General features: G+C 48.8%; 1 protein-coding gene across 1 annotated transcript in view; it reads left to right on the top strand.

Moving 5' to 3' along the window:
* SPOCK2 (SPARC (osteonectin), cwcv and kazal like domains proteoglycan 2) overlaps positions 1-11,909 on the top strand; it is a 33,115-nt gene extending 21,206 nt beyond the window's left edge. Inside the window, exons 6-11 of the mRNA XM_036736164.1 lie at positions 2,742-2,856; positions 3,933-4,052; positions 5,207-5,425; positions 6,103-6,165; positions 8,767-8,904; positions 9,131-11,909. Of these exons, the coding sequence (XP_036592059.1) occupies positions 2,742-2,856; positions 3,933-4,052; positions 5,207-5,425; positions 6,103-6,165; positions 8,767-8,904; positions 9,131-9,276 (801 nt within the window). The 3' untranslated portion in view covers positions 9,277-11,909. The remainder of the gene's footprint in view (positions 1-2,741; positions 2,857-3,932; positions 4,053-5,206; positions 5,426-6,102; positions 6,166-8,766; positions 8,905-9,130) is intronic.
* Positions 11,910-12,466: the final 557 nt, after the last annotated feature.

Here is a 12,466-nt window from a genome sequence, read left to right as displayed (position 1 = left end):
CTGGCCTCAGGTATCCCAACCTTCAGCCTGACATTAGAACACACAACCTCTCCATGGCTCTCTGGGAATGGCATCAGCCAGACCTTTGGCTAATGGAAGTTTACATTTCTGAGACTGGCATTCAAGGCCACCCACAATCTGGCATCGATTTTCCAGCCTCATCCCAGCTCTGTGGCTTGCTTTATGCTCTAGCAAAATGTAATTCCTCTCTGCCCCTTGAATGCATGCTGTACTCTTGTATTTGTGCTTTTGATTACACTTTTTCCTATGTATGGATTGCCCTGTCCAATCCATCCCATTCTCTAAAGTCCAAGTCCAATGGTGCTTCCTTCAGGAAGCCTTCCTTGATCTCCCAGTCAGATTCCTTTCAGCACTACATAGCCCTTTGCTTTTGTCTTATTTTGTGGTAGATTTACTTGTCTAACTTTCATATCCCCCTTCAGACTTTAAACTACATGATTACAGGAACTGTGTTTTTTCTGCTTGAAGCTGGGAAGCTAATTAGGATGCTGTTGACGTGGTCCAGGCAAGAGGTGATGGGGACCTGAACTAGGGGAATGGCTTGTGAATGGAGAGAAGATAGATTTGAGAGATGCCTTAGAGGTAGAATTGACAAGATTCAGCAACTGATTGAATATGGATGATTGAGGGGGAAGAAGGAATCAAGGATGACTCTAAAGTTTTGAATCTAGGTATTAGAAATATCATAGCTGTGCTCAACAGAAATAGGGATGATAAGACTAAACTCAGAAAGGGGGGAAGAGGACTGTCCTGTGCATGTGAGACAGCATTATCTCCTTTTTCCGCTTTCCTTTTTCTCCTTTATCTCCTGCCCCCAAGAGTGGGTTACCCCAGGGCTCTGTCTTGAGTTCTTTTATTTGGTAAACTCATCAGGTACAATGAGCTTACTTATCCTCCCCAGGAATGACTGCCACTCTCCTGAGCGTCCTTTTTGCATCAGCAGCTGCTCATTGGACATTTCAAGTTGGATCTCCTGTCAGTATTTAAAATTCAACATATCCCATACCTAGCTCAGTTTCCAAATCTTGTCATTTCTATCTCCATAGCACCACCTTTCGATCCGTACAGTTGCCAACTTAGTTCAAGGTCTCATCACTGCTTCCTCTGGAATACATTTCTATTTTCTAATGAGTACAAAATTGTTTTGTTGATTACTGATATCATGTGAGGTATCGAAATACTATTTCCCCCTGTTCTTACTTTTTTGGGATTCCCCTTGATATTCTAGATCTTTTGTTCCTTCAAATCCATTTTGTTATTTTTGTCTACCTCTCTAAAGTATTCCCTTATTAGCATAATTAGTATGGCACTAAAATCTAGGTAGTATTGTCATTTTTATTATATTAGCAATGGCTCAACCATGACTACTGAGTATCTTCCCAATTATTTAAGTTATACCTTATTTTTTAAAGAAGCATTTTGTAATTACATTTCTGTAGTTATTGAGTGTACTTTGGTAGACTGCAAAATCTTTTATGAATTTTGTAGTTATTTTGAACAGAACTTCCATTTCTATTAGTCCCTTCTGGATTCTGTTAATGTTAAATAGAAATGATATTGATTTTTTGGTGGGTTTATTATTTTTTTAATCTTGCTACTTTGCTGAAACTGTTGGCCATTTCAATTACTTTCTTTGCTGATTCTCCAGACTTTTCTAAGTAAACCATCATGTCACCAGCAAATAGGATACAATAGCCTTCTAACTGGTTTCCTTACTTCAAGTCTGTCCCCTTTCTAATCTATCCTCTATCCAGCACTCAGAGTTGTTTTCCTTAAGAACAAGTTGCATCATATCGTTTTCCTCCTCAGTAAACTCCTATGGTTCTCTGTTACCTCTAAGATCAAACATGAAGCAATTTGTTCAGCATCTAAAGCACTCACAGCATGGTACCAACCTACCTTTTCAGCTTTATTATGTATTACTCCCCTCTGTGCATGCTATCATCCATTCAGAATGGCTTTTTTTAAACTGTTAATTATGCATCATATACTCTCTCATCTTTTAGTCTTTATCTTGTCCATCTCCCATAGCTAGGGAATGTAGCTGCTCACCCCCACCTCTTAGAACTCATGTTTTCTTTAAGACTCAGCTCGATGCCACCTTCTGCCTTTTCTGATCCTCTTCCCTGAGCTGCTAGCGTGTTCTCCTCTCTAAGTCACCTTGCCTCTGTGTGTGTGTGACTGTGTACATGTATACATATGTAGGTATAAACATATATGTATATATGCCACATGTGTGTAGATGCACTATATATTCACATATACATACACACATGTACACACATATATGTATACATACACCCATGTCTATATGTATCTATATGTTCTCAGGATAAGACGAAAAAGAGACAGGTTGGTTTGTGACTAGCAAGCCGTGTTAGAGCCTCGTACTAATGAACCCCAATCCGCACAGGATACCTATTGGGCCTAGTTAGCTTTGTTTTATAACCCAGCCACAGACTTGACCCGCTCCCCCAGGCCAACCTTTTGAATTTGTTGACCCTGCTTAGACAAGTTGGGAGGGTGTGGATGGCTCAGCATCAACCCATCCCCACTAATGACAAATCTCCTGTTGCTGTATTGGGAATGCTCTCTTCCTATTTGGATGGGTGTAGTTGAAATGACAGGTTTGGGAAGTATCTTGCCCAAGGATGCTCAGGGTAGGAGGGTTGGGATCCCAGGCTCAGTGGTCAGCTGTCTGGCTCCTCCCTTCCGTACAGTGTAAACTGGAACAGCAGGCCTGCCTGACCAGCAAGCAGCTGACAGTGAAGTGTGAGGGTCAGTGTCCCTGCCCCACGGAGCAGGCCCCAGCCTCCACCACAGACACTAAACAAGGTAAGTGCAGCTGAGGCACCCTCTTCCCCCTTCCTCTCCATCCCTCCCGGGCCCAGCCTGCTCTCTGACAGCAACAGCGTCCATCCTCTCCAGAGTTCAGCCTTTTCCCTGAGGTCAGGGACATTGTGCACTGTCCTCAGAACCTGGCCTGTTCCCTGAGAGAGGGGACAGTTTCTGCTTCCATAGGACTCGGTCTGATCCTGGAGATAGGGACAGAATCATCCTGAAGTGGAGGACTCTTTGAGCCTCGTTTGGGTGGGAAGGATCCGTGACCAGCAGAACTAATGAAAGGGAATGATAAGTTAAAGGAAGAAGAATGGTAGGTGAGCATTGAAAACAGGGAGAAGGGAGGTGAGGACAGAGCTGTAACCAGCACTAGGCAACAGGGGCTTTGTCACAGGGTATTGACCTGAAGAGTTGGATGTAGGAGAAGCCCAGCCACTACTTGCCCTTCGGTCACTTCCCGAAGGTCACCCTCCAACCTTCCTCATGCCCTTCGATATGGCTTGCTTCCCTGAGGCTGGTTAGACTATCTGATTATCTAGGCACCTCCTCTCAAAGAGCTCGGACCCTCCAAGACCCCCAGAGACACTCCAGCCTTAGAATTTCCTGGGTCTTCTCTCTGTCTACCCCCCCACCCTTACCAACTGAATCTGATTTTTGCTTATGGCTCAGGGTGAGGGACCTGGGAAGCCTGGGGAGCCCCAGGTTCAGGTGGACTGGCATTAACACAAAATTAGAACTTGTATTCAGGCCTTCAGCAATTTTTTTCCTGGGAGTCCTGGAAGGAGTAGCTGATGAGCACAATTGTAGAGGCTAAAATCCTGAATTTGATTAAATCCTGAATTTTTTTAATATCAAGAAGGAGAGATAATTCTTTGGGGGGGGGTATGGGACTGGTGATGGACGGAGTTTGAGGGAAGAGGCAGGGGCAGGCTTAGAGAACGGGCAGGGGGAAAATGTCGGACAGGTGGAGACGCCTGGCAGGGTAGGGAGCCCGTGGTGAGAGAATGTCCATTCACACTCCCTTCTTATTCCCCACCCCTGTTTCCACTCATACATTGTGTTGGCCGCAGAAACCTGTACTGGGCAGGACCTGGCGGATTTGGGGGACCGGCTGCGGGACTGGTTTCAGCTCCTTCATGAGAACTCCAAACAGAACGGCACCGCCAGCGCTGGAGCCAACCCTGCCGGCGGTACGGGATGGGATGGTGCTGGGGACGGGAGGAGAAAGGGAGGAAAGCATGGGGGCATTGTGCAGGGACTGGACTGGGAGGTGTCACCTCCATTTCCTCCTGCTGCCTTGGGGCACTCCCATTTCAAGCCTCAGAGGAGAACCCAAATCTAGGAATAAAAGGAAAGAGCTTTCAGCTGTGGCTGGAGGGAGGCAGCCCAACTGTGGGGAGAACTGGACAATGAAACAGGTGATCAAGGAGAGCACATTTTCTTCAGGGTTTGCTGAGTTTAGTCAGAAAAACCTGGGCTCCAATCGGGCCCCAGATACTTACCAGTTGCACCACCTGGATAAGTGACTTTGCCCCTCTGACTCTCAGTGTGCTCTTCCATCAGATGGGGATTGTAGCAGCATCTGTTTCCCAGAGTTTGTTGTTAGGCTCAAATGTCATAATATTTGTAAAGGGCTTTGCACAGCACCCAGCATGTGGTAAGGACGCCTAGGTGGCCCAGTGGATAGAACACTGGGGTTTGGAATCAGGAAGACTCATCTTCCTGAGTTCAGATCTGGCGTCAGACACTAGCTGTGTGGCCCTGGGCTGGTCACTTAATCTTGTTTGCCTCAGTTTCTTCATTTGTAAAATGAGCTGGAGAAGGAAATGGCCAACCACTCCAGTATCTTTGCCATCAAACCCCAAGTGGGGTCACAAAGAGTCAGACACGACTGAGTAACAACAGATAAATGCTAGCTATTATTATTATCTTTAACTAACCTCTCTGACCCTTCGTTTGTTCGTCTGTAAAGTGGGTATAAGAGCAGCATTTACCTCCCAGAGTTGTTGCAAAGATTAAACTAGTCCGGACACATAAAAGTGCTTTGCAAGCCTGAAACATCAGCAGTTGTTTTGATTTCTTGAAGAATGAGGGACATGGTGGGTTTTGTACAGGTTAGGCGGCCGGTGGGTAGATGAAGTAAGCCTCTTGGAGTCCACTAGGATTCCACACTTTGTGTTTAAGCGGTTCCCAGCAGAGGTAAATGGGAGAGGGTGGGAGGCATTTAATAAGACTGGGGGGTCTGGGAGGGGGATGTGGAGGGCACATGGAGGGGTGTGAGTGAGTGGGGGTAGGGTCAGCGGGTGGCTTCAGGGGCCAACCACAGCATCCCTTTTCTCCCCAGGGCTGGACAAGAGCCTGGGGGCCAGCTGTAAGGACTCCATCGGCTGGATGTTCTCCAAGCTGGACACGAGCAATGACCTGTTCTTGGACCAGTCTGAGCTTGCTGCCATCAACCTGGACAAATATGAGATCTGCATCCGTCCCTTCTTCAACTCCTGCGACACCTACAAAGACGGCCGTGTCTCCACCGCTGAGTGGTGTTTCTGCTTCTGGAGAGAGAGTGCGTGGGCCCTTTGCCTTCGGAGCCCTAGCCCTGAGGGTGGGAGCAGGGACAGGAGCCGCCAGAAGTCAAGGGGTCTTGGAAACTTTGGGGCCAGTCCCTTTGGCCACCTACCCAACCCACCTTGCAAATTGCCATAAAGACAAAACATTTGCCAATCCGGTCAATTCTTAGGTGATCTTTCTCCCTTTTGGACTTTCACCTGGCCAGATAAAGGCATTTCCTAATTATCTGGCAGATTCTTTCAAGGCTGCTAGGGGGCACAGCAGATAGAGTGCTGGGCCTGGAGTGAGGAAGACCTGAGTTCAAATTTGGCCTCAGATACTTACTAGCTGTGTGACTTTGGACAAGTCACTGAACCCTGTTTGCCTTGGTTTCCTCAATGGTAAAATGGGGAAGGTAACAGCACTTCCCTTTACCTGATCCTTTTGTGAGTCTCAAGTGAGAAAATATTTGTTAAAGCGTTTAACTCAATGCCTGGCTCCTGGTGAGTGCTATAAAAACCTTAGCTATCATTGTCATCATCCCTAGAAGCAGGTTACTTATTATTATCAATTAGCTTTGTCACCAGTGATAACGACATCCCACCCCTTTGGGACAGCTCCCATACCTTACAGTGCCAGGCACATAGTAGGTGCTTTACAATTGTTTGTTGATGTGTCTTGTGTCCTCTTCAGAACCCCCCTGCTTGGCTGAACTGGAGAGGATTCAGATCCAGGAAGCCGCTAAAAAGAAACCTGGTGAGTACCTGGCCGGAAGGAGACTGACTTCTTAGAAGGAAATCGTGAGCACCCGGTGGACAAGAGACAAGGCCCTGGTCACTCAGGAAGAGCTTTGGTGTGGGGTGGCTGAAGGAAGGAAAGCCCACTTTTGTTTTTCTTCTGTGGGAGGAAATGTAGCCCCACCCAATTAAGGAGTATTGGACACGTGCTGGGTGTCTAACCCTGGTTAAGATTATCTGGGGATAAATAGGAAACGTCTAAGGGGCGGCCCTCAAAGAGTTTCTAATCTAATTGAGATGACTAATATGCGCAAATGAATTAAATGTTGCCAAGTGCAGTAGGGGCCACTAGGTGGCGCCATAGTGTTGGGCCTGAAGTCAGAAAAACCTGAGTTCAAATGTGGCCTCAGATGCTTACCAGCTGTGTGACCCTGGGCAAGTCACTCAACCCTGTTTGCCTCTGTTTCCTCATCTGCAAAATGAGCTGGAGAAGGATATGGCAAACCACTCCATTGTCTGCCAACAAAGCCTCAAATGGGGTCATGGAGAGTCAGACACGACTGAAATGACTCAATAGGAACAGCTGCCCTAGTTGTCCATCACAGTGGGAGGTCAGTGTAGAATGGAGAGGTTGGAGCTGGTTTGGTGGAAGATGAGCCAAGCTCTGAAGGATGAGTGGGATCTGCATAGGGAAAGGGAAGGGAATAAGCATTTCTTAAGTGCCTGCTATGTGCGGGAACCGTGCTAAGTACTCTGTGCTAAGTACTTTACAGATATTACTTCATTTGATCCTTATGACAATTCGATGAGGTCATGATCCCCATTCTACAATTGAGGAAACTGAGGCAGGTGGGTTAAGTGACTTGCCCAAGGTCGCACAGCTAGGAAGTGTCCGAGGCTGGATTTGAGCTCGGGTCTTCCTGACTCCAGGCCCCAGCTATCTATCTACTGTGCTCCTTAGCTGCCTTAGACAGGCAGGGGGGAACAAGGGAGAGCAGGAAGGACGTTCGAAGCAAGAGGGATGATGGCAAAGATAGAAGTGGGTCAGTACAAGCGGGAGATGGTCAGATGACTGACCCGAATGAGAGGTTCGCATTGGAAAGTTGTAGGAGATTAGGTTGAATCGGGTAGGACCATTCCAGAGGAGTTTGGACTTGGTTAGGTGGGCAGTAGACTTTGATACAGGCAGCTAGCTGGTGGCGCAGTGGATAGCACGCCTGATCTGGAATCAGGAAGCCCCGAGTTCAAGTCTGCCCTGAGACTCTCTGAGCTGTGTGACCCTGAGTGAGTCACTTAACCTCAGTCTCAGTTTCCTCCCCTGTGAAATGTGATTACATTTTTATAGTATTTTTAGGCTCGTAAAGTGCCCCTCCACACAATTCTGTGCGGCGGCAGAGAGAAGGCTCATCTTAAAGACCTGGGTTCAAATCTGTCCTGATACTGACCAGCTCTGGGAAGCTGCGCCATCATTTCATCTCCTTGAGAATCCGTTTCCTCCTTGGCAAAATGAGGATGATAGCAGTTGAGAGAAATGATTATTAATGACAGATATTTGGGCGATCCAGAGTTCTCTCCTTCTGAAGTCCTGATTTTAAAAGTCCTTCTTGGTACCACCAACCTCTGGGCCCCCCGACCCCTTCTCAGAACAAGGTTGTTAAATGTATGCAGTACGACACACAGGATTCCAAAGGATGCAAATGTGTTGAATTTATGTCTGTTATCAAAATATCTTTTAAAAAGTTCCTGGATCCCGGGTGAAGGAAGGACTCGATCTTACTCAACTCCAGCACTCTGCAGAAGAGAAAAGAGAGAAAGTAATTTGTCCCAGATTGCCTAGCCAGTTAGTGAAAGGCCAGGCCTCCAACCCAGGCCCCTTGACTCCTGACTTAGTGGCATTTCTACCATGCTGCACCCTCCTCCCTGTTTTAGGAAGATTAGTCTCATTACTACAGTATTCTAAGCCTTGAGGAACGTTGGCTGTCTAGATGGGCCGTGCTGAGCCCTGGGAGAAATCCCAGCGGCTCCCTGTTAACCCTAAGGTGAAATAGGAATTCCATTTGACTGTCAAGGAAACCTCTTATAGCCTGGCTCTGAGCCGCCTCTCTAGCCTCCTTCCTGCACCCTCCAGGCCAGACAAACTAGCTTCCTTGCTGTTCCTCCCATGTAAGGTGGCGTCTCTGTGCCAGCTGCCCCCAGGGTTTGGAATGTCCTCCCTCTCCTTCACAGAGTCCTTTAGTGGCCTTTAAGCCTCAGTTCAGCCTCTACCTTCCACATGAAGCCTTCTGTTCTCCCCACAGCCACTAGTGACTGACCTTCTCCAAACTACCTTCGCTTTTTCATAATGTGCTTGTAGGTGACCTGTGCTCAACCCTCATAGAAAGAAGCTCCTTGAGGGCAGGGGCTCTTCCCCTTCTGTCCCTGTAGTCCCACTGCTTAGCACAGTCCTGGCACATAGGAGGCCATTAGTAAATGCTTGGTGGTTGATTGATTTAGATGATACATGCCCCTGTGGTTCCTGTTACATCCGTCTATACCAGCAGCTGCTATGATCCTGTCACACAGTCTCTTCTCAAAGGTCCCATTGACCGGTCCAACGCTTCTGTGTTCACCCCTTTCCTAGGCATCTTCATCCCCAGCTGTGATGAGGACGGCTACTACAGAAAGATGCAGTGTGACCAGAGCAGTGGTGACTGCTGGTGTGTGGACCAGATGGGTCAGGAACTGACGGGAACCCGGATACACGGGAGCCCAGACTGTGGTGAGCTGGGAGAGGAGAGGTCTGGAGCCCCACTGGGGGGCGCTTGTCAGTCCCTGAGTGAGGAGTCTGCTCTGGCACGGAAGGTGGGGCCCTTCCTTTCACCCTCGCTAAGACCCCAGGCTCCTCCACTCTTGGGAAGGGTTTCTAGATTAGGAGATTCTCTGGGCCTCCCTTCTGAGCTGGGGATCCCTAATTCTAACCCATTCCCTTTGCTGTCACCCCACAGATGACATCGTCGGGTTCTCCGGGGACTTTGGGAGTGGCGTTGGCTGGGAGGACGAGGAGGAGAAGGAGACGGAGGAGGCCGGCGAAGAAGCTGAGGAGGAGGAGGGCGAGGCAGGCGAGGCAGATGATGGCGGCTATATCTGGTAGAAGCCCAGTGAGGGAGGCCTGGGGGGAGGGGGATGCTGGGGTACTGACAGCTGGGACAAAAAGGCAGTGAACTGGGCAGTAGCAGGGCAACTTAGTGAGCTGATCAGGAAAACACAGTCGAATGTAACTTGACTCCAGTGGGGGAGAATGAATGCGTGTGAGTGTGCAGCATGTTTGCGGAGTGTGTGTGTGTGTATGTGTGTGTGATGGGTGCAACAAGTGAGCATGTACATGACCTGCAGCTGTGGGCAGTGTCATTGAATGATGCCCCTCCTGGCAAACGAAACCACCAAAAGTCGCCTCCAGCCTTCACTTATTCTTTTTTTTTAAATATTACATTAACAGTCAATGAGATGTGATACTCTTTCCTCCTCTACACTCTGACACCCCTACCCAAAGCTAGAAGTTGACCCACCCATTCACCCCAATTGCCCTGTGATTGCTGTCCATTCTATCTGTCCCTGTCCCCTCCGGAGTTACTGGCTGCTGTTTATACTAGGCTCAACACCTCCATATCCTGGGGTCAAGTAGCCACTTGCCTGAGGTACCAGCCTTAGCTCCAAAGGAGAATGTCCTGTGGTCCACCAAGATGGAGTACGCAAATTGTTCTCAGGGTGTGCATCCTTCCCAAAGACCGGGGGCCATGACTCTTGAGCTGTTTTGGCAGCGAGACTGTCAACCATATTGTCACTAGTCTCAGAAAGGAGGAGAAAGCCATCCAGCTGGGAGTGAACCCTTCCCATAGTTGGGTTCTTGCAAAGCCAGAGAGTTTCTTCCAGCCCAGGTTGTGGGAGAGGTGGTGGAGAGATGGGTGTGGGGAGGAGATAAAAGGTCCCACAGCTACTGGAAGAAGTTTAGGATTGATGGTAAAGAGAAGGTCTTGCCTACCCAACAGCTCTTACAAAGCTGTGCTAAAGGTGTCACTGGGGTGGGCTGAGGTCCCTGTGGATGGCTGCTCAGTGTCCACCTCCTTGTCCCTAGGACTGGGAGCACTTCCACAGAAAGACTAGATACTTTTGGGTTGAGGATTGGAGCAGTTCTGACTTGGAGATCATTGGTTTAAGGCCTCTTGGGCCAGAGCAAGGCCTAGCCTCTTGTTATAGCAGAGATTTTCCCTAAAGGTTCAGCTGGAGTTTAAAGCCAGGACTGCTTTCTTTGGGAAGCAATTCCATCTCCCTGCCCTTCCCAGTTTCTGCCCAAAAGCTGGCCTGTGGTGATTTGTTGCCCCAATAAATTTACATTGAGGATGTTGGGTCTTTTGGGGGATAGAAATTAAAATACCTGGAGCATGTCCCTAGTCCCTTTATCAGAATTTCCTCCTCCTTTCCTGGACCAATGGAAACAGGCAATCCCATATCAGTTTTTTGAACCAAATTTTGAAGATGGCCAGATGTGGGTGGTGGGTGGTAGGGAGACATCTTACTTTCTTGCCTTCTCTGGGCCTCGATCCTCTCTCCCCTACCCATCCATTCATTTAGCAAGCTGTTTTTAAGCACCTACTATATACTCTAGGCATTGGGCATACAAAGATGAAGAAAAAACAAACAGGACTTTATATTCAAATGGGGGAGCAGGGAATTAACATGTACACCTGTATTCCAAATATAGATAGGGAAAGAGAAAGTAATTTTAGGGTTGGATGCCATTAGCACCTAGGGGAGCAAGGAGAGGCCTGCTGTAAGACCTGGTACTTGAGCCAAAAGGAAGCTTAAAGGACTCTGGGGGGAAGGGCTGGGAGGGAAGGCAGCCTGGGTGCTCTTGTCAGAGGCAGTGGCCATAATGAGGCTGGTTCTGTATTCCTTCGAGGCCTGCTCTCTGTAGCCTGGCCTTCTCCTTTGACTGGAGCACCAAAGGGCCTGGATTCTTCTCATTCACTGCTTTTGGTATGGGGGCATTTAGATAGGTAACATCATCGCTGGGAAGATCAGAGGGCAGGGGGAAAAGGAGAAAGGGAGAGTCAGGGTCCTGGGGCAAGATCCCTCCAAGATGCCCCGCCAGCCAGCAACAACCATGTGCTTCTGGCCCCTGGGAAAGGCTCCTCCTAGGACAAGTTACAGACCAGGCTGGGAGGGGACCACCCTCGTGGGTGTTTTTCTCACTGTTAGGTTCCCCTATAATTGAAGGAATTTTCCTATTGATGAGAAAAGGCTCCCTGCTCATGTCCTCACCATCCTGACACCCAGTGCTCACAGATGCCTGTGCACGTGTGTCTGTGTGTGTGTTTCTAAGGGTAGTCAGTGGGATGTGTGAGTGTGTGGGTGGTGGAAGCCCCAGGCTGAGTATGTGTCTGTGTGTGTGAGTGTGTGAGTGTGTGTGAGTGTATGTGTGTGTATGTGTGGCATGGGAGGGAGTGTGGAGGGGAGGAAGGGTAGGCCTGTACTGATGTCTCTCTGGGTTGCCTACCTTTGACTTTTCCCTACATGTCCCATCGCTTGGGCTGAGCTCAGCTTTGAAAGACCCTCCCCAACATTCCCCCTTCCTGTCCTCCCACTGAGGGACTCCCCTCACTCCTTTCCTGGGAGGAGTCAAGCTTCGAAATGCCAGTCATCCCAGCTAACTGCTCGCAGTGGTACCATAGGAAAGGACACTCTCTGTAGCTCAGCTCTGATAATAAACGTGTCTTGCCTTCCGAATCCTCCTCTTCCCTCCTGGCTGTCTCTCTCCCCATACCACCCACTCCCCCATCACCTTCTTCAATTGACTCCCTCCCTACGTCCAGGGAAAGCTTGTTTGAAGTTCCCCCTGCCACCCCTACATTTCCCGAGGGGCCCACTCATGTGTCCCTGAGCTACCTGTGACCCTCCTGTGTCTTTAGGGTTGCAGTTACTCTCTCCCCCACCCCTGGACCCAAACACGGACTGTTCTCTTGACTGCTTTCATCCTCAGTCTTTGTTCTGACAGCTGGGTGGGAGGGGGTCAGAGGGCAGGAAGGCCTGTGTCCCCCTTCTCCTGCTGTTCCCCTCCTCTCTCCCTGAGGAGGTTCGTGCTCTCTGTGTCTGCTTGTCCTGGGTCTCTCTCTGGTTGTGCACGTTTATATAACCTTGTAAATATGTTTTAGAAAGCAAAAGGCGCCATATTGGACGCTGGGAATATTTCCGACGTCCTGTACTCTCCTCTCTCTGAGGTCCTGCTGTTGCCCTCCCTTTGAATTCTCACCTGAGGTTCCCCAGGGTAGTCATTCTTCACTGCT

Source organism: Trichosurus vulpecula, chromosome 8 (genome assembly GCF_011100635.1).
Source record: "Trichosurus vulpecula isolate mTriVul1 chromosome 8, mTriVul1.pri, whole genome shotgun sequence".
NCBI lineage: Eukaryota > Metazoa > Chordata > Mammalia > Diprotodontia > Phalangeridae > Trichosurus > Trichosurus vulpecula.
This window is presented reverse-complemented; position numbering and strand designations above follow the sequence as displayed.